The 27598-nt window shown below is 40.5% G+C and overlaps 2 protein-coding genes across 8 annotated transcripts; both read right to left on the bottom strand.

Annotated features, from left to right (window-relative positions):
• Window positions 1-513: 513 nt before the first annotated feature.
• On the bottom strand, window positions 514-14259 carry LOC131218841 (uncharacterized). Of its 5 annotated transcripts, XM_058213693.1 has the most exons (5): window positions 13952-14256; window positions 8377-8572; window positions 8148-8234; window positions 900-951; window positions 668-806 (listed from the first exon to the last, which is right to left on the bottom strand). In XM_058213693.1, the coding sequence occupies exons 1-4, from the start codon at window positions 14212-14214 to the stop codon at window positions 907-909; spliced, it is 591 nt and encodes a 196-aa protein (XP_058069676.1). In that variant the 5' UTR covers window positions 14215-14256; the 3' UTR covers window positions 668-806; window positions 900-906. The 5 variants fall into 5 exon arrangements, with proteins under 5 accessions (XP_058069674.1, XP_058069675.1, XP_058069676.1 ...); XM_058213691.1 differs by lacking the exon at window positions 900-951 and having other exon boundaries at window positions 514-809; XM_058213692.1 differs by lacking the exon at window positions 900-951 and having other exon boundaries at window positions 514-806; window positions 13952-14253.
• Window positions 14260-19787: 5528 nt separating this feature from the next.
• LOC131218840 (squalene epoxidase 3-like) lies at window positions 19788-26956 on the bottom strand. Of its 3 annotated transcripts, none has more exons than XM_058213686.1 (8): window positions 26468-26956; window positions 23602-23713; window positions 23199-23373; window positions 22614-22782; window positions 21750-21968; window positions 21300-21575; window positions 20280-20558; window positions 19788-20045 (listed from the first exon to the last, which is right to left on the bottom strand). In XM_058213686.1, the coding sequence occupies exons 1-8, from the start codon at window positions 26939-26941 to the stop codon at window positions 19941-19943; spliced, it is 1809 nt and encodes a 602-aa protein (XP_058069669.1). In that variant the 5' UTR covers window positions 26942-26956; the 3' UTR covers window positions 19788-19940. The 3 variants fall into 3 exon arrangements, with proteins under 3 accessions (XP_058069669.1, XP_058069671.1, XP_058069670.1); XM_058213688.1 differs by having other exon boundaries at window positions 20441-20558; XM_058213687.1 differs by having other exon boundaries at window positions 21810-21968.
• Window positions 26957-27598: the final 642 nt, after the last annotated feature.

Genomic DNA, 27598 nt, shown 5'->3' with positions numbered 1-27598 from the left:
GCCAAAAATTAGCAGCACGCCTGATGAACGGTGTGGATCTCAAGCACATCAAATTGTTCTCAAGCACATAAGTGGTTGGCACACCCAGTCACGCCAGCGTTTTCTCCTATTATCATCGGAGCGTCTGACAAACAAAATCAGCCAAATACGGAGCCTGATGGAGTAGCTGAAGGAAATCTGCAGTAAGATGGTTTCTAGAGGATCTTCTATTTTATTAGCATGGCCCATTTCTTAGTGATTCAAAGCATTGTTCTATTAGGCCCCACAGACAATGGACAATGCCATAAACTATCCTTGATAAATCAAGATTCACATTTCTATCTGTGGCCTACTAATGGATGGTTAAGAAGAGACGGGACAATCATCCACATCCACTGAAAAGAGGCCTGGCTACAATCATCCATGAATTCTTATCTGACCAAACAGTCTGGATCGAACCACGGGCCCCACTAGTATGAACTGATTGAGAACCTACACACATACAAACATTATATACATGCACACATGTACACATGCAAGGAAATGGTTGATTTTCACGAGTGATAGAAGGAACAAAAATTCCAAGCAAAACTAAACAAAATTAGAAGCTATTTAACTGTAAAAGTGACAGTATTATGATATAATAAGTGCTGGTTTTTGAGGCAGCGGCCAAAAGATTGTAAGGAACCTCAGCCTCATGGTTCTCTCTTTCTCTTGGCCTTTGGATTACCATCTGAGGATGAAGCTGACTTGCCACCCATGGCAGAACTCCATAAGGCCATTTCAACATCTGAAGGAGTCAAAAGATCCCCTCCCACACTTAGTTCCTGCTAGAATTTAAAAATCAATAAATAAATAAACAGCTGCAGGATCAATACACATTGTTTTGAAAATCTTGAAACCAGCCATTTGAATCTTACAATTTGATTAACCGAATCTAGGGGGCAACGATTTGAATGTTGCGCCTGAATCCTATTGTTCCAAAAAAACAAAAAAATAAAACTCTAATGGAATTGGAGGGCAGGTTTGTTTTATGTGCAATGCCTTTAAAATGAAAACAATATCAGCAGAATTCTACTTTGGCAATGTTTGCTAAATAAAAAATGGCATAGAATTCATTTTCCATTTCAAAGCTAGTCCCAAAAAAAATCAAAAAAATAAATAAAATCAGTCTATTAATAATAGAAGTCTGTAGATCGACTTCCAACTACTTGAAGGAAATAAAGCAACCATCTAACCAGTTGACTTCTTCATAACTCTACATGAATCCATGGAAAACTGCACTGCAAACAGAACTCACAGATTACCCTAAGGTGGACATGGTTTTCATTCCATGTCCATTTTCTATATGCACAAAGTGGCTTCAATGAAAATTATGATTGAATTCTTACAACTCGATCATTAAAACAAGAAGAAGGTATGAGTCCGGCCAAAACCATGACCTATAAAACCATATATTGTTTCTTTTTTATTTTGCATTACTTGTTTTTACTTTCTCAAGTTTGTTTGTGCTTTTTAAGCCACATACAGCCACTAGCTTGCATTACGCACCTGTGAGAGGGACTTCTAATTTTGGGCTTTCTGAATTCCTAAGCTGTAAGAGATCTCAAGGCTGGCTTCACCTTTCAGGAATATTCCAATGAATTTCTATATCAACGGGGCCCACATGTACAGATCCTGCCTGTCAGCAACTATACATTTGCTGATGTGCTGGACCTGGTAATTCCTCTATGATGAATGGCCCACCAGCTGGAAGCACCAAAGGAAGAGATTGGACTTCTGTAAACTAAATGTGTGTAAAAAAAAATAAATAGTAAAATAATAAAAATCAAAGTGGTCGCGTAAATCTTCAACTAAGAAGACCAGATATACTTTCCTTACCAATCATCTTATTGCCTCTGACACAATAGCAAACACCCGGTCAAGGGTTCGAGTATCCTTACTCTTGCTCCGGTGGTAGACTCACAGAAGTTTCAACACCTGGTCAAGGGTTCGAGTATCCATAGGTGGTGAAATCCCACTATGGCGTGAGTGTGTGGGGGTGTGTGTGCAATTGTCAAAAAAAAAAAAAAGGTAATGTAGATCATTTTCCCTCAATACTCCATGCTTAGAAGTAAATCCTTACAAAAGCTATTCAATGAAATTATGCATCCCCGGAGGGGCTAATGGCCTAAAGTGAGAGTCCAACTGTCAGCCTAACATTCACAGAGACAGATGGGTTAGTTGTCAAGGGCTGGACATTCTCAAGAGGATACTCCAGGGACTTGGTCACTTTTGACTCTTCTTGTACATAAAGAGGCTATGTATATAGTGTGTAGAGAAATCTAGAGAATGGTATAAGCAAGTATAGTAGTGTAGAGATCTCTAAAAGTTTTTAAAATTCTTTGATGCCTTCTTGTAGTTACTATAGTGTAGAATAATTTAGAAAGTTCTAGAGAATCCATGGTCGTTAGATTGAAGGCCATATCCACATGGCTTCATCCTAGCCATTCACGTAAGGTAGCTAGATGGTTCCTAGCCCCACATAAAATCTTTGCATTGCAGCTTTGATCACTGTCCCTCTTTACATGGATGGACCTCAATTTTACATACATACATATCAGCCTCGTATCATTCTGTTATGGACTCATATCTAGCGTCATATCTGTCCATTACAGACCAAAGTATTCAATAAGGGTAAGACCAGTCTAATGGCCAATCATCGAATTGTTGGCCATTAGACTCAGCCCTCATAATGGTTGATATATTTTGTTTTTGAAGGAAGAAATGTGAAAAAAAAAAAAAAAATACCACAAAAAATTAGAAAAATGTGAGGATTCCAAATATGTATTCTTTTCTAGTTGTTTTTTTTTTTGGTTAACAATGCTGTCTCAAACTGTCTAATGATATTATAACTTGAGAGGCTTAGACTGACTTCAACACTCCTATATTTAATATTCTAAATATCTAATATCAATGATTTAATATAAATTTGAGAAAAAAATAAAAAAATTGAACTCAGATGAAGTTGTTGTTATTCAGTTCGGACACAGCCACACGTGCAATAAATGACCCAATTTCATTTAAGTGAGTACCGGTGTATATGTGTCAGGCGTACCAAAGTTGTAACAGACTCGAATCGAACCAAACACCTTGTGACCTTAGGCTCCAAAATAGCCGGAATAGGACCAAATTTGTGAAGATTGGCCCGACTACTTTGCCACCTGATTGACAATATGATCGGATGATTTGTGAATAGGAGTGTGAATCCTTTGAATGGATTCTTTTTGGCCTGAAAACAAGTATTTTTATCACAATGGTGATAGCTTGACCGTGATTGTCCACAAAAATAGCGAAAGAAAGTAAAACAGGACTTTAAAGGCTTAATGTCAATTCTATTAATATGAATGGGGATACAATACAATTGGCATATAAGAGTAAATAAAGCAGAAAATGTTATTGACGGCGGTTCGAGTGGGCAAGGCAGCCATGTACTGGACGATCTCCAGGACTTGGATGGTAGTGAAAAGAAATCCGACGGCCGTGGCTTTTGGTCAGGAGGATGTGATTGAGGAATCAGTAAGTAAGAACCTAGGTATTTGACGAGGATTCGATGACGGGGTCGTGTATATTTATTTAAACTAAGCCAGGTTGTTGCACTGATGCGCTGGATAGAAGTGAGAACTAAACTACGCTAAGCTAAATCGATCCGAACTTGCTGTAGCATGGTGCTGGATAGGGATTGGAGAGGCTAAAACTAGGCTATTCTAAGATATGTGTCCATGAAGGATTGATAGACAAAATTGAGCTAAAAAGAGTTGATTGATTTCGATTGGTGAGGGCCCAAAACTCTCTCTTCTTCTTCTTTTTTTTGGTTGCTTTCGTAGATTTGGGGGAGGCGGTGGACATGCTCACAGTCCCTAGGCTTTCGGAATCAGAGTTCGACAAGTTAGCAGCCTTGGCTTTATACATTTCTTTTCTAAGGGGTGGTCGACTATGTATATACCTTCATATTTGGGTGTATTTTTTTTTATTTTGGATGATCTCCGTCTTTTAATACCTTGTTTCATGATCTTCGAGTATGCGTGGCCAATTGTATTTGGCCACGTGTCCTTGGGTATCATCGCGGCGTCAAACACATCTTCAGAAATATGATACACATGCTTCTTTTACGTTTGTTTGCCACGTTTCCTTGAGAGAGTGACCGCCTTTGGGTTTTCGATCATGCGTACATCTCTGAGCATCTCAACCTTCTTGGTATAACACGTGTCTTAGGGGAGACGAATTCGAGATCTTCACGATCTGCTTTCCGTGCTTCGCGAATACCTTTTCTACGTCTTTGTACAAATGTGCTAACATGTGGCGGCATCTTGTCCGTTGCATTTAGCTGTGATGGGTCGGGTGTAAACAAAAGTGTCAGGCCAATTTAGGCACACTTGAATGCCACCAAGAAGGCCCGAAATTGATGCAATTTGTGAACTCGTCCCAGTAATGCATATCCCTAACCACTTAACATCATTTTCTCTAAGAGATTTGAGGAAAAAATTAAAATTAAATTCAGATGAATAGTGTCCGATTGGGACCACACGAATGCCCCCAAAAATGAGCCAGGATTCACACAATGCATGAGATTCATCCCATTAATGCACATCCTAAGCCTATACATCATTCCCTTGAAGAAATTGAAAACAAAACAAAAAAAGAAAAATCAATATTCATCCCAAAAATTGACCTAAAATTACCCAAAAAAAAAAAGCCATGTGTAAATCTAAACTCCATGTATGTATTTGAATAATTCACGCCAAAAATTCTACAAAAAATTAAAAAAATGAAAATAGCTAGAAATTATAAAAAAAATATTTTAAAAATGGCGAAATCGAACACAAATCTAGTGACATTTTGTCAATTTGGTAATGTAATGGTGAATTAATAAATTTGTTGTAAGGCAAACCAAAAAAAGATGAAGGAATTTTTACCTATTTTTTATTTTCCCCAAATTTGGTTGTGAATCTTCAATTCCTCCAAAATAACTTAAATCTTGTGTTTTAATCTTTAAGGATTGCACAAATCTAGTAAAAAATAAGTTAGAAATAGTCCAAAGAATTAAGAATGTCAAAAAATGAAGATTTTTTTTGAAAATTAGAATTAAAGGGGACTTACATACCCATAATGGCCTTGTGACATCATTAGAGCAGGACACCAAGCTGAGCTTGGCACAGCTTGGCTTGATTTGGCTAGCAGCCTACCCCAGCTCGAGATCGACTTGACTCAGCTCGGTCCTCGAGTCTAATTGGTCAGCTTGGCTCAATTCGATTAGCAGCTTGGGCCAACTCAAGTCGAGTTTGAGCTCAAGCTTTCGAGCCGAGTTCGAGTTCGAGCTCCCAAATTCCAAATTCCCAATGATAGGAATGGTCAGGCTGCCATTGATAGCAGCCGGACTGTCATAGAGGACAGGGACGGTCGAGTTGTTCATGATCAGCGCCTCGGTGTCCAGCTATACCGGGCGCCCAAAATGAGAGAAAGAGAGGGTTAACCTGTTGTGTGCAGTGTGCGAGAGAGAGAGAGAGAGAGAGAGAGAGAGAGAGATCATGCGCACGCCCCCCACCCTATGCATATATTCAAGGAGGAGGGCCCCACTATCGATCTAGATTGACGACGACATCTATGGAGGGCCTCACAGTTAGGGGCTGTGTTATGGAGCATTGGAGTGAACCCGATCATCATATGAATCTACCATCGGATCTCATGATCGTGGCCTACTACCCTAGATGATCTAGGATTTTGACTATTCTCATTATAAGAAACATCATGAATGGCTTTGATTGCGTAGATTAGTTATTATTTTATTTACTTCAAATTTAAGTATTAGTGTGCGCACATGGCACAAGGGTAAAATTGGCTTTTGGGGTTTAGGATTTTCTTATAAATAAGCAACCCCATGTAGGTATTTTTCAATGAAATTTATGAATAAAAATTCTGCATTTCTCTTCCTCTCTCTTTAGGTTGAATAATCGAATTGGGTGCGAAACCTCCCTTTCTCGAAGGGCTAATTACCGTGGTGCGAAGCCACAACTATCCCAAATCATCCTCACTTCTTTACGCCCCACATCCATCACCGTCTACATCCCTTCCATCTTCAGATTCACCCTTTTTTGTACGCAAGTTCTCTTCTACAACAGATTTTCAAATTCTGGCCCATTAGAGGGGCTGAAACTTTGGCAGAGCACCACGCACAAACCGTGCATCGGATCGACACAAAATTGGGTATGGAAGCAATCCTGATTGATCCTAGCCTAGAAATCACTTTCCGACTTTGTGGGCCCCACACACGTGCGGACGAGTGGTCACGCACATGCGCCCAGGGCCAATTGCTGTCCACGCACGTGGGTCATCTCAGGTTCCATCTTTCCTCTATTTATCTCCTCTTTAGCCTTAAATCCAGGCCCGTAACCCTAGAGAATCTCAAATCTCAATTATTCCCAAATTTGCAAACCCTAGATTTTCCCCCGAATTGAAACATGGTGAATCTCTTGAATTGGGGAACAATCCTTTATAAGAATGGATGAATCTCACACTCCTTTGGGCTTGTTTGGTTTATAATTTTATTTGATCTAGCCCTAAACTTGTGTAGGCTTGGACCGCTATAGATTCCCCTTTTTGAAAATTTGATCGTATGTAGGATATGGAATTTTGTGACTGTTTAAAATTGGTATAATCTAAAGCTTGAACTGTTGCATGTCATATTTAATTTTATGTCCTGCATTCGAGAGACTACTTTGAACGGGCCCACAAGATGCTCGGCTCGCCTGCTCTAGGGACAGAGAGAGAGAGAGAAGGGGGTTGGGTCGGCTTAGGGAAAAAAGAGGGGCTCGGGCCCACAGGGTGCTCAATGGACAAGGATGGCAAGCGAGAGAAGGGAGCTTAGGTCAGTGCTCGCCTATTCCAAGGGCGACCAAACGGACGGGACAAGGTCGAAGAGAGAGAAGGGGGCTCGGCGGTCAGCTAGGGCAAAATGAGAAGGGGGTGGGCGTTTTCTTTTTAGTTTTTATATGGGCGGACCTTTTTTTATATTATATATAATATAAAATATAATATATTAATCAAGTTATATATATATATATATATATATATATATATATATTAATTAATTAAGTTATAACTCGAGCTGAACCGAGTCAGGTTCAGGCCAAGCTTCGAGCCGAGAAGAGTTGAGCTCGGGCCAACTCGAGCACGGCTTGGCCTGAACCCAACTTTCGAGTAGAGCCAAGCCGATCTAGTTAGCCGAGAGAGTTAACCGAGCCAGCTCGGTTCGTGTCCAACTCTAGACGTCATAATGGACTGTTACGAGACCATTACAGTTCAAAATTTCTGGCACAAGTCGTTATGACCCCATATCGCGTAACTGCCCCGTGCCAATTCGGTTATGCAAAGGCCATTATTGATACCTTGTTTCGGGTAGCTGCATTTTACTGTACACATGAATGCTACTATGCCATAGTCCAGATGGGTGGCCACCAATCGGATAGATTGAAAATATTTGCACTTCTTCCTCTCCAAGAGTGTATTTTAAAGGACAAGGTCCAATAAACTAAATGAACTTTCAACTATCTCTTTGGAGATTGTATCTGCATTGCTATCCTAAAAACAGCTGAGCATTCGCATTCAATTTGTAGAAATAGCGACCATCTGCATTTTAGCGGATCCCAAAATATCAGCATTTCACTGTTAAGCCCCATACCCTCCACCTCACATTTCCATGCAAAAATCGGTGCTATCCTCAAGTTAATCACATTTTTTTGGATGGTTAAGAGGGGGATTCGCTGCTTTGACACACGAATCTGACATGGAGAGCATGGGATCCGCATTCAATGCTGACTGTTACCTATGTTCTCTTTTACCCACCACTTTCAACCCGACAGTTGGATGACTATCATCTAATCAGCTAGATCTTTCTACTTTGGCTCATCCATGATGGAACCCACCTGATGAACAGTCGGAATCATGACATGTACCAAATAGATAGCCTAAATTTAAGTACTATCAACAGTCTTCTAATGCAATTCATGATTGTAGATGCTCCAAATCCAATCCTATATGGGAAATCAGTCTTTCTTGGGGCATTCTTTTCAAGTTCACATATCCAGAATGCAAGACAGACCAGAAAGATAAAAGAATCAAACAAAACTGACCTTTGCTTTGGTTTGTAGCTTCTCGGCAAAGATGAGATACTGTTTCAAAGAATAATCCTTAGAACTCCCAAGGGCCGCCACCATTGCCTTAAAAACACATCAGACCGCAGAAATTTTCAATCTCAACAACAGAAAAGGCAAAAAGAGCAAAAAACAAACAAAGAAACAAAACGAAACACATACATTACTGAAAGAAGCATAATTCACTGAAACAAGATTCTGATCTTACCTCATCGGACATGAATGGAGCGATATCAGGTGCATAAGCAGCAAGAACAGCAGATGCTGTCGCAGGGCCCACTCCTTTCAATGTGGACAGTTCAATAACAGCTTCCCGAACGCTGGGAAGAGATTGAAAAGCCTTATGAGAGGTTGATTCCACTTGGGTTCCATCCAAAGATGATATGAAATCCAAAAGCCGAGGCCTGAATTTTGCATAAACCTTTCTATATAAGAATCACAGAGAGAAAATGATTGCAATGATGTAGAGAGACAGTGAGGCTAATGTGGGGCCATGGGCATGTTGATCCGGAGCACACATCCAGCAGTCATAAAAGTGGACGAGTCTCCAAAGGAATGCAACGCCAGTCGAACAATCCTAACGGTCTGATCCATGGACATTTTCCTGGTCAAGTGAATGTGCAACATTACAATTGTAGGCTGTAACCATCATGTTGCCCATGGGGATTGATGATTGGGATTCCAGTATAAGAGCACTTACCCATCCACAGTGGGTCCACTGGACGAATGCGCCACTGGAAACAGTGGAATGATCACAGGCATTCGAATGTATGGTTATTACCATGCGTTTGAGCTGTGTGGGGCCCACCCTTGATGTGTATGTGGAATCCAAACCATCATGTTCACCACATGTCCCTAGAATTATCCTGATAAAAAAATTTTTAAAAAGAAAACTTAAGTAGGAAACACCACAATGAGCAATTTACAATCATGCCTAAACCTATATGTTCACGTGGCATGACCCACCTAAGCTCTAGAGGGTCCCTTCATCCTGGTGGGCACACCAAATGAATGGGTTGGATACAAGTTAGCAAAACTGCATACATCAAAAAAATAAAAAAGGTATGAGAAACATTAGTGTTTAATTTGTTCTCTATCATTAAAAATACAGTCAAAAAACACAAATGCCAAAATTTTGGTGAATGAGAAGTTCAGGTTTTTCTACTCAAAAAGGGGAGCAAAAAATGACTATTTGTGTCTACGTATACAAATAAGGTTAAAATAGAAAACTCTACTTAAAATAATTATAATTTCTATATGTATAAAAAATAATTTATATAGATAGTCATATGGAGTTCTCTGCTTCTCTCAAATCCTTCTCCAGTAATCCGCATATTTATCAGTCCATCTCTGCTACAAAATGCTTGCCTTCTACTCAATTTTATCAATGGGTAGCGACCACAAATCTCTATTTTCTAAATGCCCCTAAAATTTTTTTTGAATAAAACATTTTTATTGAAAAAGAAAAAAATGTGCTTAATTTGTTTTTCCCAATAGCCTATCTTCTGAGATATACAGAGCTTCAAACATTGAATCAACTATACAAGTTTCATTTCAAGAATACAGAGTTTAATATGGAGTTTGCTAACTATGATTGGATGCCATATACACAACACAGCAAACCGCACATTCCATGTGGACATTTCTATCGTGGGTGGCACCCTCCTCATTGTCCCACATATTTCCCTTATCTTTGGCCCTCCTAAGTAATGGATCGTATTTTGTGATCTAGCCTTAGTATGGTACTTGCATCTAATGAGCGTTTTGGATTCCCCTCACACCATGTGGCATGCATACAATATTTATGCCATTCATTAGGTGGGTCCCAATGTGAGCATGCCCTAGTCTCCACTAATCAGGTGAGCCGCAGGTATAGGAAAAATGGATAGTTGGAAAAAAAATATGATGGTCCATATTCAACATATGTGGCCAACGTGGTGAGTGAACCAGCATAGCCAGTGCATGTTGACAGTGTTAGCATTAGCGCATATGATCGGTGGTCCACAAGCAGGCACATGCATTTCCACAGGTTTTACGCCGAAGCCCAATTACATTAGAAAGCCCTGCATTTAAGAGGCTAGCATATGCAAGGAAAGAGAGTCTTAGGGGTGGTTTCCATTGGGGAATTTGAATGATCAGGATATTTCAATTACTGGGTATTGTAATACCCGGGTATTGACATTGCTTGCAATTATGATTTCGCTGTTTGGGTAACACTCTGTGGTACACCATCATGATTCCCAAAAACTTTAACATTTGCATTTACCTGCTTATAAAGTAGAATTAAAAGTTTTTTTTTTTTTTTTTTTAAAGAAACTTCCAAATTGGAAGAACAAGTCTATTCCATCATTTCACATGATCAGCCACAAAATTTAATTACAAATATAAATTATATGATTGAAATCATGAGTGGACCGGATGTTGCGCACATATGCAAAATTTGTACATGCGATGCATGAGTACAAATGAATAAGGGTGTCCATGAATGATAAGAATATCCTACATGGGTGGGGCTCAATGATTTTTGCATGAAATCCACTCCATCCATCATGTCTACCCACTCATGGTCTCCTTGGAGGCTAAATACCAGGATGACCCAAAACTCAGTAGGGCCATACCATGTAAAATCATGGGTAAAAGCAATAAAATCTGCCTGGCCCGGCTCTGTTTTGAAATGGCTTGAGTTCTTAGGTGTCCATTCATCCTGGTGGGAACATGTTATGAATGAATAAAATGGCATATGAAAAAAAAAAAAAAAACAAAGTGGGCCTCACACACAATTTGGAAGGTTTTAATGGTGGTGTCCCCATCCCAATTGTTCCCTAAGGTGTGACCGATTTGTGCTTTGGATCGATCTGATATTACGGATGCAGGGTGAACTTGAAGGGGAGCACCTTATGCATGGAGTGGATGTGGGCCCTACATCTTGTTGGGCTCACACATGTGGTTGTAGGATAGGTTTATTCTCTAATAGTCGTTAAAGAACCAGTCTCTTCTACAAGAGGGAAAATAGGACAGAGGGGAGAGATAATATGGTATGAGGATTTGGATCATCTACACCACCTATGCCGCCTTAGTTTTGGATTAGGTTGATTTTTTGTATCTTTGCTTCATCATGGTGATTTACACATGATTACAAGTTTGATGTAAGATACACGCCATGGTGGCCCCACACACAAACCTATAGTTGACGTCACATCCACATTGTTCCTGGTGGTATGGCCCATCTGAGTTGCGGATATGGCTGATTTTGCCCCATAGCCTAGAATCAATGATAGAACCTAATGGTCGAAGTGGATGTTACACATACAACATGGTGGGCCCCACGGAGTCTAGGTGTTTTACGAGTTGCGAAAATGGCTGCTGTGAAGGATTTGGTTCGAGTGTGGTATAGAATGTAAGGAGCCAGTGCAACAAAAAGGTCTGTGGGTGCCCACCATTATGATTGTGTGACATCCATTTTGTCCACCCGTTTCTCCTTATCACGTTAAGAAGAGAGCCCAAAAATCAGGCATACCCAAAACCCAAGTGGGAGACATCATGGGAAACAATGGAGATGGGAACACCCACCATGTTGGATGTTACACATACAACATGGTGGGCCCCATGGAGTTCATGTATTTTACAAGTTGTGTAAAATGGCTTCTGTAAAGGATTTGGTTCGAGTGTGGTAGAAAATATAAGGAGCCGGTGCAACAAAAGGCTCTATGGGCGCCCAACATTATGTCTGTGTGACATCCATTCTGCCCACTAGTTTCTCGTTATCATGTTAAAGAAGAGAGCCCAAAAATCAAGCATACCCAAAACTGATGTAGAGCGGGCCACAGACAATTTCATGGCCAAGATGGATCAGAAAAGGCCCGGTCGGCAACAAAAGTGATTTGGACCGTCAGAACCTTAAAACGGGCATATCTCGCAAACCAGAATGAGTTACCAAACGTGCCATGTATGATTGTGAGATTCCATCAGATATCCCTGTTTATTTCTGTTTTTACTATTTTTAGTAAGTTTTGGTTTAATTGTAACTCTTCATCCGTTGGGCTTTAGAAGTTGCGTCCAACATGAAAAGTGCTTAGAATATTTAGGAGAATCACGTGGTTGTGCCCAATAGGCCGCTTACTATTTTTGGCTGAAAACTATGATGACTAGTAGGAATCACGGCCATCCATAAATAGTTAGTTTACTACTTATAATAAGTAACGATTTCTAGGAGTTTTAGTTGTAGTTTAATTTTGAAACTTCTTCCAAGGTTTAGTATCCCTATTTAAAGGGTTGTAAGCTTGTTTATTTCAATCATCAATCAATTTACGAATTTTCTAAAATCATTTTGTTTTCTTATTTTTCCCTGCAGATTCGAGGCATCTCTGTGAGGAATCCAGAGATGTTCCATGGATTCGGAATAGTTATCCCCCTGAGGAAGATGGTGCTCAACCTCTACACGGCCTTCCCTGTGTCAAAAACTCAAGTGGGCCACACCATAAGAACCAATGGAGATGGGGACACCCACTGTTGAAATCTTCTTGGGGCTGACAAAAGTTTTTGGTTTGACTTATATTTGTATTTTCCCTTCATCTTAATGGGAATCACTTTATCAATGTGTGAGACGAATTATAAAAATCACAATAGGCCCTATGAAGTTTTCACCAGTGAGTATCCCCCATTCCCACTATCCGTTGTTGTGCGCCCCACTTGAGTTATACACATGCCTAATTATTATTATTATTATTATTATTATTATTATTATTATTTTGTTGAAGACACATGCCTAATTAATAGGATCATGAAAGAACACAATCCGATGCAATTGATAAATGGAGCGGACATCACACAAACATCACGGTGGGCCCATAGAGGGTTTTATGGCATGGTGGTCATGTTTAATAGGTAACATGAGTAGTACAAATCGTAAGGAGAGATACGAGGTATCAATGGTTGGAATTGAGGTGAAATTCCACCTATTTCTAGAAATAAAAAATTGCCACTAAATGAAGTATTGCCCCAAACATGGGAATCCTCAAGATAATGGGTATTCAATTAGGGGTGGAAATGGGCCGGGCCGGGTCAGTCAAGCTCAAGCCCAGCCTGACACTTGAGACTCAAAGCTCAAGCACGACCCAAGCCCAAGCCCAAGCCCAAAATATTTGTTGGGTCTGAGCCCGGCCTACCCAAAAAGTGATAAGATCCCTATTTCCCACTTGAACGTTCCTAATCTATCCACTAATCAAGTAGGCCACACTTGCACAAAGTAACATAAATATTGAAGGAACAAAATCAACGGTAGAGATCAACATATTTGCGTCATATAACACATGAGCACATAAAGACGAGTCTAGCTGGGCTAAGCCGAGCCAGGTCAGGCTCCTTTAACCCGAACCTAAGCTAGAAAATTGATTGGGCCACGCATACTGGGCCCAAGCCCAGCCCACAGGCAAAGCAAGAAGGCCCAGCCCAGCCCAAAGCTGGGCTAATGTTGGGTTGTCCATTACCATCTCTAATCTCAATTAAGGTTAAATCAAATAATCCTAAATTAAATGACTGGTTCGTATTTGGTTTTTATGATGAGAGAGAGTGATAATGCATGATAGAGACTCTTGTCCTACTCCGGGATAAGAACTTGAGAGAGAGACTCTTGTCCTTCTCCATGCTCCTAAATAGCGCAAACCTAGTGAAAAATTAAAAACATGGAAACCTATCGAGATAATATCATGAGATTTCCAAAATCTTGGCGATATTTTGAGCAGAACTTGAGAGAGAGAGAGAGAGAGAGAGAGAGAGGCGAGTACCGCCATTTTCCTCGTGCGAGCTTCCACTGCATGAGCTTGTAGAGCTCAGGTTGGGTGATGTACGGACTAGGGTCTCTCTTGCGGAGGAGAAGGGGGAGTTCTGTCCGGTAGAAATCGTCGAGTCCGATGAGATCGGGTTTCCCCATAGACCTGATTCGGGTATTGTAAGACCCGACCGCGTCTTTCCATACGCTAACGTCGGAGCACCCAAAATCCATCCCAGCGCTGGGGCTTTGGGAAACGAACTTCTTTCGTGGCCCCATCGGGTTTTTAGAGAGGGCGCCGCTTCAGTCAAGTCGTCACCTTTGAGCCAACCTCAATGTATATGTTTTATATTCACACCATCCATCCGTTTTTCCAGTACATTTCAGGGCATAGCCCATGAAATGAAGCAGATCCAAATCTCAGGTTGACCACACCGTAGGAAATAGTGGTCATCAACTATTAAAAAACTTTCCATGGGCACAAAAGTTTTAGGTCAAGCTCATATTTATGTTTTCTTTTTTATCAAGTCTTCGACCTTATCAACAGGTTGGATAGAAAATAAACATTATAATAGGCTTTACAAAGTATTTAATGGTAGGCCTTGGATGAACATTGTTTCCTTTAGTGTGGTCCATCTGATATTTGGATATGCTCCGTGAGCTGGAAAAAAAGCCAATATTAATATACAACACCTACATCAAGGTACAGTGACCACCTGATCGAACTCTGTCAGGTCTCGACCTGACTGAATCCTCGCCCTAAAAGAGAAGGGGCAACGCTGATTGCTTGGGGAAACCTGAGGGGATTCCTCTGCTCTCAGTTCCGTGTGGCCCACTCGTCCTAGGACATATGCTAAAGCTCAAGTGGGCTATACTTTTCACATCATTACTCATAATTTTTGAAACCAAATTTTCTTTTTATATACTTTTTAGCTAACAAGTATATTATTTACTGAACATATTTATTTATTGATTAAATAGAAATCAACATAAATTACTTATGACATAAGTAGCTTATTTAACATAAGTTACCATCCAAACGCTTCCCTAGTTGCTCAATAATTCATTGGTCTTGCTATTCTCATAATAGGATTGGTACCACAATCCAAAGTCTAGAGTCTAACAATTGCCCTAAATAATTCGGAGAATACATGTTGTGTAGTTGGAAGTAAGAACAAGAATTTGACAAGTACATGTGACACTCTCAATACCTCTATAAATTATGTGGTTGATGATGTGAAAATATTATGTTGAAAATTAACGAGAGTAAAGATGTCACATATATTTAAAGAAATGGCCCTCTGAAGCACATGGTGACCTTTTCTAAATATGACTTTCTGTTTGTTAGCAACATCCTATTAAAGGATGAGCCATATGTAACCCCATGCTTCACATGAGTGGGACCCATGTAACTTTTGTTTTGTCTCCCTGGTAGGCAATTGTACTTATTAGAGTACAAAGATTTTAAGGGGTATATTTCAGCAGCATTGCATCCTAGGGCTCATTTGATTTTCTTAAACCAAGATAAATACCCGTAAGTATACAAGTATTATATTTTAGCCCTGTTTGATAGTACACTGGTATTTTTGTTTTGAAAACCGATCCAAAAAGGCTTGTTTTAATGTGTGAGCCTACTGCGGTATATATGACAAATTTGCACCATACATCCTTTTTACCAAAAAATACATTTTGATGCACGATCTAAAAAATGAAGTAGATACAACATTCAAATGGTTCACACCAAAGGAAATAGTGGCCCCAAGAAGTTTTTAATGATAAGTGTTCAACTTCCTTTTTTCCTATAGTGTGGTCCACTTGAGCTTTGGAGTAGCCTCATTTTTTGGCTCATGCCCTAAATTCAGTTAGCATAATGAATGGACGATGTAGATAAGCCACATACATCATGGTGGGCCCCACATATATTTCGCACCTCCTTGATTTTTGTGTTAAAAAAGTATGTCCATCAAATCAAGTACGGGGAGTCATGTGGTAGTTACTTAAGGGAATAATCAGTAGTTGTGTTGTATACTTATAGTTATTTTGTTTGCATTGCAGAGTAGGATGGGCCAATTTTAAATTGTATTTGTGGTGCCATCTTCCAAGTACATACCACATCAGGACGATTGTCATGAACAAGTTGAGAGGTTTAGGGTTCATTTGGGAGCTTGGATTTGGAATGTATTATAATTTAACTTACAATTATATTGGAATCAAAGTGATTCTGAATTCTCATTTGTGTTTGGTTGAAATGCATTGAATTCAAAAATTTGTCTAAGAGCTTGTATTTGGAGGTCATTGGAATTTTATGGTATATTCACAGACTTAGATTTGATTAACTAAATCAGCTCTCATATATCAAATTAGTATAAATGTGTTATGTTTGGTAGAATGATTGTAATAAACTCATTAAAATATACTTTGGACAAAAAAAGAGAAAATTTCAAGCCTTGCGTGGGCCACAAATGCAAGGATCACAAATAGTCGACTCGTTGATGATTTTTAATCGTGTATTTAGATGTCTGACATTTCGATGGTTTAGATTATTTTATTGATGTGTATTTATTATTGTAGTCGATAAGTGATAAGTGAATTATTTTGGAGTATTATTAGCGCCCGTTATTCAATGAATTAGTAACAAAGAGACACCTTTGATACATATACAACTCTCTTGGCCTTTGTAATGAAGTAAAGAAGTCATTACTCTTGAATTACATCCAAATTTCAAAACACACCAGAAAGATATGACTTGAATTCTATTTACCTTTAAATCCAAGGTTACCAAACACAAAAAATAACCATTTGGATTTGAAATACGCTCGTTTCCCACCAAATCTAAGGTGCCAAACAGGGTGTTAGTGGATAATCGTGCTGCTGACACGAAGAAGCTTTGATTGAGTGGTCAATCTTCCCAATCTCAACATCAAACAAATACATATGTTAGAATCCAAACTGACTTGCATTGTGGTTGGTCCGCTCGCTGTAGTCTCGGTCTATTTGGTAATGCATGGTTGATGAAGGGTCGATGCTACCCTCCATATCTGTAGTGTATTTGTCTTTTGGACCCTTTACAATTGGATTGGTAGTTTCATTTAGCCCAGTGAATTGGACGGCTAGGATTGCCTCACAGCTATCTGATGTGTGAGAAGTGGAGCCCTTAAAAGGAGAGCTCTTTGATGCTCCGAGACCGTGCCGTGGTTCATACAGCGTATACGTGGCATGTAATAACTCCAACCAAACTCTCCGATTCATGGACCCACCGAAGATAGGTCAGAGCCCCAAAATCAGATTGGTTGGATGTTGATCAGGACCGTCGACTGCTCTGTATTTAAATCGTCAACTAGATGTCCACACATTGGTCATTTTCAGTGTACTTTTTGGTTTATGATCCATTTAAAGTGAGGCCCGCGATTTGAACGGCTTGATTTGAGTGACGTGTATAATTTCTAATGCCAGCGTGTGTATCATCACACCTACGAGTGTCAAGAAGTTTTTTTTTTTTCTCAAAGTTTAGTGAGCACGAGTGAAGCCTTACAAATCCACACGTAAGCACACGTACCAATATGGCACTTGTGCGAGATCTAAGCTTTGCGTCAGGTGGACCACACTTTAGAACTTCTGGTCTGAAAATCAGCTCTTTAGTCCATAATATCTAAATAACGGGGCAATGCGAATGGAAGGTCCCATCCTGCACGTGTGTACACGTGTAGGTTTAGGGTCCGTTTCAAGTAGGGGTGGTATGGGATCCTATCCCTAAAGGGATGGGCCAGGCCTGATAAGAAGGGAAGAGATTTAAATGATCAAAGGTTTGAGATAGTCTAATAATATTTTTTATTTTTTAACTATTCTCCTTCATAGCTAGTCCTATCATATAAACGGGAAGGATCATTGAAACGTGTCCAGATCAACAAGTATCTTATATGACACATGTACAGCGATGGAACCAGCTCTCGCAAGTGTCTTTAAACGGTTCATTCTATTTGTATAATGGTGGCCCACTTGATGACTAACTAGACTGAGCCAGGCTATTCATCATTGGGCTAATCCGAGCCCAGGCCAATATTTCAAGCCTGGGCCGAGTTTAGGGCCGCTGTTGGGACGCCTGGCCACCTTCACTTTCACTCTTTCTGGCAGGAAATCCTCAAAATCAGGTAGGCGTTTGGGACATCTAAACCCTTTCAAAATAAGTGCACCCCATCAGGATGACCCAAAGAACCAAGAGCGAGCTTTTCGAGCTAGCTTGACTCGTGTACAGCCCTAACTTTCAGGCAGGAAATCCTCAAAATCAGGTAGGCGCTTGGGACATCTAAACCCTTTCAAAATAAGTGCACCCCATCGGGATGACCCAAAGAACCAAAAATCAGTCTTAGCCAATAATCAGGTGGGCCCCACATGATTTGAAGGCTTTGGGTGCTCAAAAAAAATAAAAAATTAATGGTGGGGCCCACCTGATGATTGGATCAGCCTAATTTTTGTTTGGCCTGATCATCTTGGTGGGTTGCACCTCCTGGAAGGGTTGGATGTCATGTCATACACACATTACCTGGGCCCCCACAATTCTCAGCTCCACTTTTTTAGGGAAAGAAGAGAATGAGCACGTTTTCGCCATTTAACTGTAAACCATCTTCCGTTAACTAAAAAAATAAAGTCAAGGGATTGTGTGGTAAAAAATACAGACCTTTTACAACTTTTATATTTTATTCATTTATTGTTTCCAGATTTGATGTAAATGCGATCCATTCCATCCATCAGGTGCACAACTCCATTTTTGGTGTTGATCCCAAAATTACCTTAGATCCAATACTTAAGTGGGCCACACCACAGAGATTAGAGTAGAATCACGCTTTACTTTTGTGCGTTCTTTCATCTTGATGAGACATCAGATGAATGGATTGGATGATGGCCAACGTAATTTTTGGAATAGTGTGACCTTTCGGGCGTTTCTTCTTGTGGGCGAGTCCCATCAAATGAATGATTTAGATGGCATATAGACAACACATCGACCCTGGCTCACCTGAATTTTGGCTGGACGTGATTTTTACGTTTCATGAGGTCCGTACACCAGCACTGGAGGCTTCTTTTTAAATGGGAAAAAAATTGATAACTAAAAGAGGGAATTCATTCCACGCATAGACCGCTTCAAGGGAAACCTAACGGGTGTCAACCGGCGAGGCCTAGCTTTGTTCAAGCCCAGGACACTCTTACCTTGAACAAGCAAGACGAGTAGCTTTGTGATCGTGTTCATGGATTCCATTCTGAAGACGATAAATCTGTGAACAACATGACTGTTGAACTTCAATGTCTTTTCCACCTGACTTTGATCTCTGACTTCCAAAACTTGGAGATTGTTGTTGTAACAGTGTCCCTTGATGCATACGGAGTTTCAATAATCTTGGACAGTATTGAATCTTGGAATGAGTCAGCCACTAATCAATATTAACACACAGAATTATGTTTCCAACTAATGATATAATCCACAGTTATTACATCCAAAGGGAAGTTATTTCATAAATAGACTCGTAGTTTAATACAACTAACCTGAACAATAGTAATGTAGGGGCATTTTCACACCGGGCTCAAGTGAGATCTCCTGTAGGATGCAGGGGCACACTCGGGGTGGGTGGGGCCCATGGGGGAGGTGGGGAGGTCTCATGTTCGAGACTCCTCACCGGGAGTAATTAATGCGCATTTTACATTAGGCTCGAGTAACCTGTGGGATGCGGGGACACACTCGGGGTGGGCGTCCCGTGTGAGGCGGTATCCATGTGATTTGGGGCCCACGAAGAGGGTTCGGCCGAGGTCCTAACCCATGAGATGTGGGGCCTGGGCTATGAGATAAATGGATTAATTCGCCATACTCTAACAGTTCGATCTTTTAGAGCAAGTGGTTAATTGTCCTGCATCAAATGGTACAGTTACTGATACAAGCTATTTCATCTTGACAGACTGCATTCAAGTGAGACCCAGCTACATCGATCCCCGCTATCATGTTTCCCTTCTTTTCTTAATCAGGGAGTGGGAGGAGCTCTGTAATATGCAGGAACGGTCGCAGGAAAAAACATCTGCCTCACCCCTTCTGCCTTTATAATGGGGAAAATGATATTCGCTGCACCCTGCAAAAGAGAACCCATGCATTGAGAAGGGAGGGATCCATGTTCCTTTCCAGAATATAAAAGAGAGGAGAGAATATCGCATTCCATTTGGTGCATGTGACATTGAGGACCAAACATCTACCGTAAATTGGTGGCGAGGAGGATTCTCCCATGCCAAAGAATTGATGGTGGGAGATGTTTGGCATATGATGTCATATGTCTACCAATTGGCCCAATCGGAAAGCAAAACCTCACCGAAATCAATCGAGCTCCGATCAACAAACTCTTGGGAAAAGGGTATCTCAAAAACAGACGGCCAACACCATATATAGCCACAGCAAAGAAATGGCCCACCAGGCTCAATGGGCGAGGGTTGAGACCTGATAGCAAAGCTACTGGCCCAGATGAAAAAATACCTCCTAGGCTTAGATAATCAAAACATGCTTGCCGCATCTCTTTCATTGCTTGATCAGGTGAGGCACAAAAAACCTTGTATAGTGCATCTGCTAAGGTATTAATAGTAGACGCAACTGGCTGCAAATGGAACCATGTTGCAAACCAGGTTAGGAGATATGGTAGCAAAATAGACATCCGTGAAATGAAACCATGCTTAGTGAATCACAATAACCAATTTGGAAATAAAACAGAACCCCCTAGTGGTCCAGGACTGCATTTAGAAGTACCCAAATCGACATCCAGTTCAATGCGTCAGTTGGATCACTTTGTTTAGGACTCGCCTAGCATATGAGGTGGTGAAAAACAAAACCCCACAACCACAAGGCTTCTGCTTTTTTAGATGGAAATAACAATTCCAATATTCCATACATTTCAAGTAGTTGAAACTAGTTGAAATCATAGTTCCAAAACCCGAAAACTTGACTCGGCACCATATCCAGCCGGGTTGAAAGAGAAATACAACGCATGGTGTGTGGTAGATGTCCTTAGCCCCCTCCTACTTGAAGTCGTGAATTCAAACCTCACCCATGAGTAAAAATAAAAAATAATACAAAAATTCAACTAGTTGGTGACTTGGTTCGAGTCATGGTGAGTCATGTCAAGTCGGAGAGGCAACTCGTCAGGTCTTGCTGATTCGGAACCAAGCCATGGGTGTGAGTCACCATGTTTTATTACTATGGTTGAAATGGATGTAATATAAATTTGGACGAATCAATTCAACCCATCCCCAATCTTAAGGCACTCAGAAACTAACCCGAACTGGCAGTTGAGATCTAAATCACAAATACAAAGAACTCTCTGCATATGAATATGGTGTACCTTACGCAAGGTGTAAAAGGACTCCAGGTATTTGCACAGCAACGATGCATCATGCAGATCACGCAACGGTTTAAGAAGATTGTGTAGCACAACAATGTCAGACAATGCCACTGTCATACCACCACCAGTTAAAGGATGACGCATATTGAATGCATCTCCCATTAGAAGGGCCCCTGGAGTGGGATAAGGAGAAGCCGGCATGCTCTTATTTGGCATTGTTCTTATGCTTCCTCTATCGATGGCAGATATAAAGGCATCACGCAGCTGCTCTGGGATCTGAAATGGTAAAGAACGTATTTCTTGATGAGGTCCTAATTACTAGAAATGTAGGGATGGGATTTTCTCAACCATCCACACAGATGTTATAGAAAATCAAAATAAAATATGTGATAAACTTAGGGAATAGATCATGGTTTATTTATTTATTTAAATGCTACTACTCATAGATACCTGAGGAGCCACCACAGTCTTCAAATAGTTTGCCATTTCACCATTAGCTATGGAAGGTACCTTTTGCCCAGGTACATCGACTAAACAGCGGATCTCTGTACTGCTGATTGGATAAAACAATATGGGAGAAGGATCAGCTAAAATAACATGCCCATGGTTCGGGTATGGAAGCTGACAGTTCTCCAGAACCACACCAACAAAACAAGATGGCACATCAACCTACAAAGGAAAGGAAAAGAATAAAAAAGGAGTGTTACATATGCATCTTGAGAGCATGCAATATTATGAGACAGTATTGTATGCGATAATTGACTGCACCAACAAACCATATGACAGGCAGATGAAACTTTTGGCACCATCAAGGTGAAACTCTTCCAATTAAGGCTGTCAACGGGCTGTGCTTGGGCTGCGCCCAGGTCTGTCCAAGCCCGGCCCATGACAGACCAAAACAAAGAGACCTGAGTTGCTTGCGCATGGCCTGAACTGAGCCTGATAGGTGTGCCCATATCATGCATGGTATTGGCAAAAGATGCCCTTCATACCTTAAACTGGCCAGGCCAGGCTGGTTCAGGCTGGGCTCTTAGACAGTGCCCGATCCCCGCCTGATTAATAAACAGGTTTAATTTTTAGGCCTGGGTCCAGCCCTCAGGCCTAGTGTTTCAGCCCAAGCCCAGCCTGAAGCAGGCCAAGCCCAAAAGCCTGACGGGCCAGGCCAGCCCATTGACAACCCTAATTCCAATGATTGATTTACAAAAGTATCCCCCCACCCTTTATAATGCCCCCCCTTTTTTTAATCGATAACAAACCATATCATTTTAGAAGATGAAGGAATTCAATTTGCAAAGGCTGATGCAGAAACTTCACCTTGGGGCTGCAGAGAGACCGCCGCAAATTTGAAAAACAACCATCACATACAACTGTAAGAGGAGCATATGCTTGTAATTCTTCGCCAGTCTTCGTTTTGTATTTAACTCCCTTAATAGTCCCATTTTCTTCAAGCAAGGATGTTACAGTTCCCTGCTCCAATGTAATACTGCAGAAAGTATTCTGAGGAGACTTAAATAACCAACTCATGAAACATCAGAAGGAAATGATACTAAAATAACGACCTAGACAAATAGTATTTACCAAGATGCAGGGTGTAACTCAAATCAATATGCAGTCAAGAAAAGTGAATTAGAAGAATCTATTTGCCTTGATGGCTAAATGTGCGTGGGAAAGGTTAGAAGTACCTTGGGAAATGGGTTTTTGGGGAAATGCTTTGTACCAGTAACATAAAATAGACATCACATAAAAGAAAGTCTACCCATTCTTTCCCATAAAATTCAAGTACTTCAGAACCAATACAACACTTACTCGCACTAGAAGATCAACTAGATAAAAGGAAATGCCCTTCAAAAAATACATCTAATAATAGATAAAAGGAAATGGATATCCATTTAGGCATACTTGGGAAGAGATGCAGCTTTCTCCCGCATCCGCTGTATGAAACGCCCATTATGAAAGGTCCTTCCAGCCACATCAGATTGGAACTTGTCCAAAGGATATGAGACTTTAGAACTTTTCCCATCCTTGAAAAGTGCATACCCAAGCACTCGTTGAGCATCAATTTCCTCCACACAATCTACAGAGGACAAATACAATGCCATAAATGATGTCTGAAAATTCTGCCCTTTTGAGAAGATAAGCAGATAAGAATCACCGATAAGATGCTAACAAAGCAGTTCATGCGTAGATGAAACTTTTTTCCCCAGTTAAAGATACACTTGCAATATTCATGGCATGCATGCAATTTTTCCTTTTGTCCAAAATATCTGTGAAAGCATCAGAAAATGGTAATTTTCGTGCTTACCTTGAAGACCCAACTCAACCAATTTCAGGTAGCCACCTGGTTGTAACAATTCCCCAACTATTCTGTCAGGCTCAGTCAAATCTCTCTCAATCACATGCACGCGGCGTCCATCCTACAAGCAGCAGCACAAAATAAGGCTGCAATCAGAGTTTTTTCACACCTGTATCTCAGTCCAAAGTAATAACTGGAATTTAAAAAATACAGTCCACCATCAAAACATCTCTTGGAGATTACTTTGTGATGATAGTCTTGCATTCGAATACTTGATAAATTTAAAGAAGCAAATGATCTGGTTCAATAAGCTCTCAGTTGTTATGCTTAATTATAAGTAGCAACTGAAGCAATAGAATTTGCAAGCATCCATATCTACAGGTAGAAAGACAACTCAAAAGACAAACCAAAATGATATGGCACACAAAACAAGAAAGGAACTGCATAAGGATATGGACTTTTGCATATGTCTAAAGCCTGAAGCAAAATGCAGGACTATAAAATTGAGCCCATATTTCGACAAAGGGCAAGGGTACAAACCGCCAGATCACTCCTTTACTTCAAATGAGTCTCATCATAGATGAGATTGTTAATGCATCTTCTGCATATAAAAGCAACCACATTACTGCTGAATCAACACTGAGTACCCTAACACAGCATAGCCAAAAGACTATCTTCCACAATCAATGCTGTTAACATTATCAGAATGCATGAATTTGGATACCAGACTCCTGCTATGGGTTGTTTGTGTAAATGGGTGTCATTTATCAGAAGTAAGCATAATTATAAATTCAACAAACATATCATTTCAATAAAGAAGCAAATACACGAGAAATAATCTTCTATGCCTTCCTTTGTTTCATATGCAATAGCATGATTCTACATTGTGAAACCAAAAAATGCCCATTTCTTTATGTTCTCAATTAAAGACTTCCTGGGAAAGTATAAAAATTGTGGTTGTCAGACACTCTGTAGATTTATTTATTTATTTTTCTTGAAAGATAGACACTCTGTAGAAGATAAAACCATGTGACCGGAAAGCCAGGGAGGGGCACCTAACCATGTAATGGTTTCTTCCCTCATGTGACCCACAATTGTCGCATTGGACAACTGCATTAAGGAGAAATTCCATTAGATCTGATCTTAGTTATGATGCCTCCAACATGAATGCGGGTAGGAGAAGTGGTGCTAATGCTTTAATGGGCCTAAGTGACTGCTCCTCTCCCCAGAGTCTAATCAGAGGGGTTCTCCAATTTAGGTTTGAACGAATATCAACAAAGCATGGACAGGAATGACCTAAGGTTTTACGATTCCTCTTCTTTGCAAGGCTGGTTGACATGATGGATTCTTAACCTTTAAGTCAAAGGTTTGAGGAGTTGGTGCCACCATCTTCAAAAAAAAAATGACCTTAAGGGTTTTGATGATTTAATTGGCCCAAGTGACTGCTCTTCTCCCCAGTGTCTAATCAGAGGGGTTCTCCAATTTGGGTTTTAACGAATATCGACAAAGCATGGAAAGGAATGACCTAAGGGTTTTGATTGCTCCAACGGAATATTTTACAGAGTTGACTAATGTGTAGACAGGACTTTGGTGCTAAAATCTTGACCAATGGAGATATCAGGATCATGAGCTTGAGCAATGAAGAGAAACACCGTAGCCATATTTACAAACATGACAAGGCTGCTGCTGGAGCAGCAACAAGGATGGAAAAATCAGGTACAGCATCATACCACCAAGAAAACCATAGTGAATACATGAAATTGGAGACTGAAGGTCTGATTTAGGCCAATGAGTGATGGAACGTCACCGTTTATGATAATGGTGAGTCTCTAGGCAAAGCTCTTCCAACCCATGTTTATGCTCCAGTAGAAGGAACCATAGACTATACCAGGGATTGGAGTCCGACCAATGTGGGATCTCCCCTAAAGCTTGGAAAATGGAATTTTTCTTTCACTAGAGAAATTACGAACTCTCTACGGGGGTGTTTGGATTTTAAGTTACTTAAGATGAGCTACTTATGCCTTAAGTAGCTTATCATGATTTCTACTTATTAAACTGAAGTGAATAAGTAACTTTAAATAGAAAAGCTACTTATAATTGATCATAAAACCAAACTAACTTTCAAATAAATTACTTATCTACTGCTGTGAGTAGAAAATTTAACTTATTTGCTGGTATCCAAACATGCCCTAATCGTCCTTTCGACTTATCCAAGTACTAGAAACATGCAATAAATAAGACAAGCTCCCAATTCAAATGCTGAACTTCGTGAGGTCGGTCATTAAAAATCCTAATAAAAAGAAATTGAAGGACCCTAGATTTCCATTAAATGAAAACAAGTAATCAATCTCAAGTAAACATGTAAAGATTTCTGTAGCTTTTATGCCCTTCTCATATCTTCCAAATTCCCGTGGTTTCAGAAGCCCATCATTTCATACATCTTAGACTCAATCGGAGCCAACCAACCAAAGAAAGATAAAGAAATCACTGCATAAAATACCACACAAACTGAAAATTGAAGAATTATCAAAGATACATCCCATGAGTTTGCAAACCACAGCATCTGTTCACAAATTAGAGAAAAAAAAAAAAAAGAAGAAGAAAGAAAAAAGGACGAAGAAGAAGTAGCAGAATTGCATACACGAAAATAATCCTACTTTCATTTCTCAAGATGATAAACACCCAAACAACAGCAAATACAAATCAGGACAAGAAAATTCACATTCCGCACAAGCACTACCGATCTTGAATCTTACCAAGCAACACGTAGTCATAAATTCTTCCCAAAACCCTCCATTTCCACACAAAAACCATAAAATCCTCACAACTCAAGCTGGAAACTCATCAAAGAAACAATGCACGGAAGAGAACCGACCTTGCCGAGTGTGTAAGCGAGAGCGGAGCCTGCAACGCCAGCTCCAACAACAATCACATCCGTAGCGCTGCCACCGCCATCCGATCTGCATCCCCCGCCTCCGGAGCTCATCCAACCTTCTGATCGTATCTCGGCCTTATCAGCGGCTCTCTTCCCCGCCTTCTTCTTCCCGCGCAATCCGTACAGAAGTACAAACCCTAGCAGAGAAGCGAAGATTCCTTCGAAGAGATACTGCTGCACCAGCATCTTCAAAGGCGGAGATGAGAAGGTGGAGGAAACGGAGATCTCTCTAGTTCTCTCTCTTGAAACGCTGCGATTGAAACGAGGCTTTGAAGGGAGGAGTGAGATGCCTTTTATAGAAAGCGCTGATGAGCAATGCTGCTGGCGGACAGTTGCGAGGGACCGGTGATTGGTAAAATGCGCCGGTGGTGTGACGAGTGGATTAAGCTGCGCATACCTGCAATTCCCACGCATGCTTTGGATTACACCCTCTTGTTCCGGAGGGGAGATACGATGGCGGTATTTTAGTCATCAGCTGAACGGGAAGCGAATTCCGTGGTGTGTTGACGTCACCAAGTTCTGTGGGCCCCACCATTACATATATGTTATATCCACACCGTCCATCCATTTTTCAAAATCATTTGAAGTTATAAGCCCAAAAACTGAGAAGATCCAAATCTCAATTGCACCACACCATAGAAAGCATTTGGACAGTGACACCCACCATCGAAACCTTCTTAGGGCCCACCCTGATGTTTATTTTCCATCCATCCTGTTCATAAGCTCACACATACCTGGATGAAAGGAAAAACACAAATATCAAATTGATCCAAAACTTCCATGGCCCCAAAGAGTTTTTAATGGTGGGAGTTCAATCCTCGCTGCATTCTGTGGTGTGGTCCACTTAAGCTTTGGATCTTCTCATTTTTTGGATCATGCCCGGAAATTATCTCGAAAAAAATGGATAAACTGTGTAGATATAACAAATACATCATTTTGGGGCCCACAAAACTTGGTGACGTCAACACACCACCGAGGTGAGTGGTGTGTGTCACGCAATCTGCTTCCGGCTAAACGTATCGTGTTGGGTTATCGCTGGAGTACATCCCGATGTACTGCAATAACGGTTCG

This window comes from Magnolia sinica, chromosome 11 (genome assembly GCF_029962835.1).
Source record: "Magnolia sinica isolate HGM2019 chromosome 11, MsV1, whole genome shotgun sequence".
In the NCBI taxonomy this organism is placed as follows: domain Eukaryota; kingdom Viridiplantae; phylum Streptophyta; class Magnoliopsida; order Magnoliales; family Magnoliaceae; genus Magnolia; species Magnolia sinica.
The sequence above is the reverse complement of the archived record's forward strand: the minus strand, read 5'-3'. Positions and strand labels throughout refer to the sequence as shown.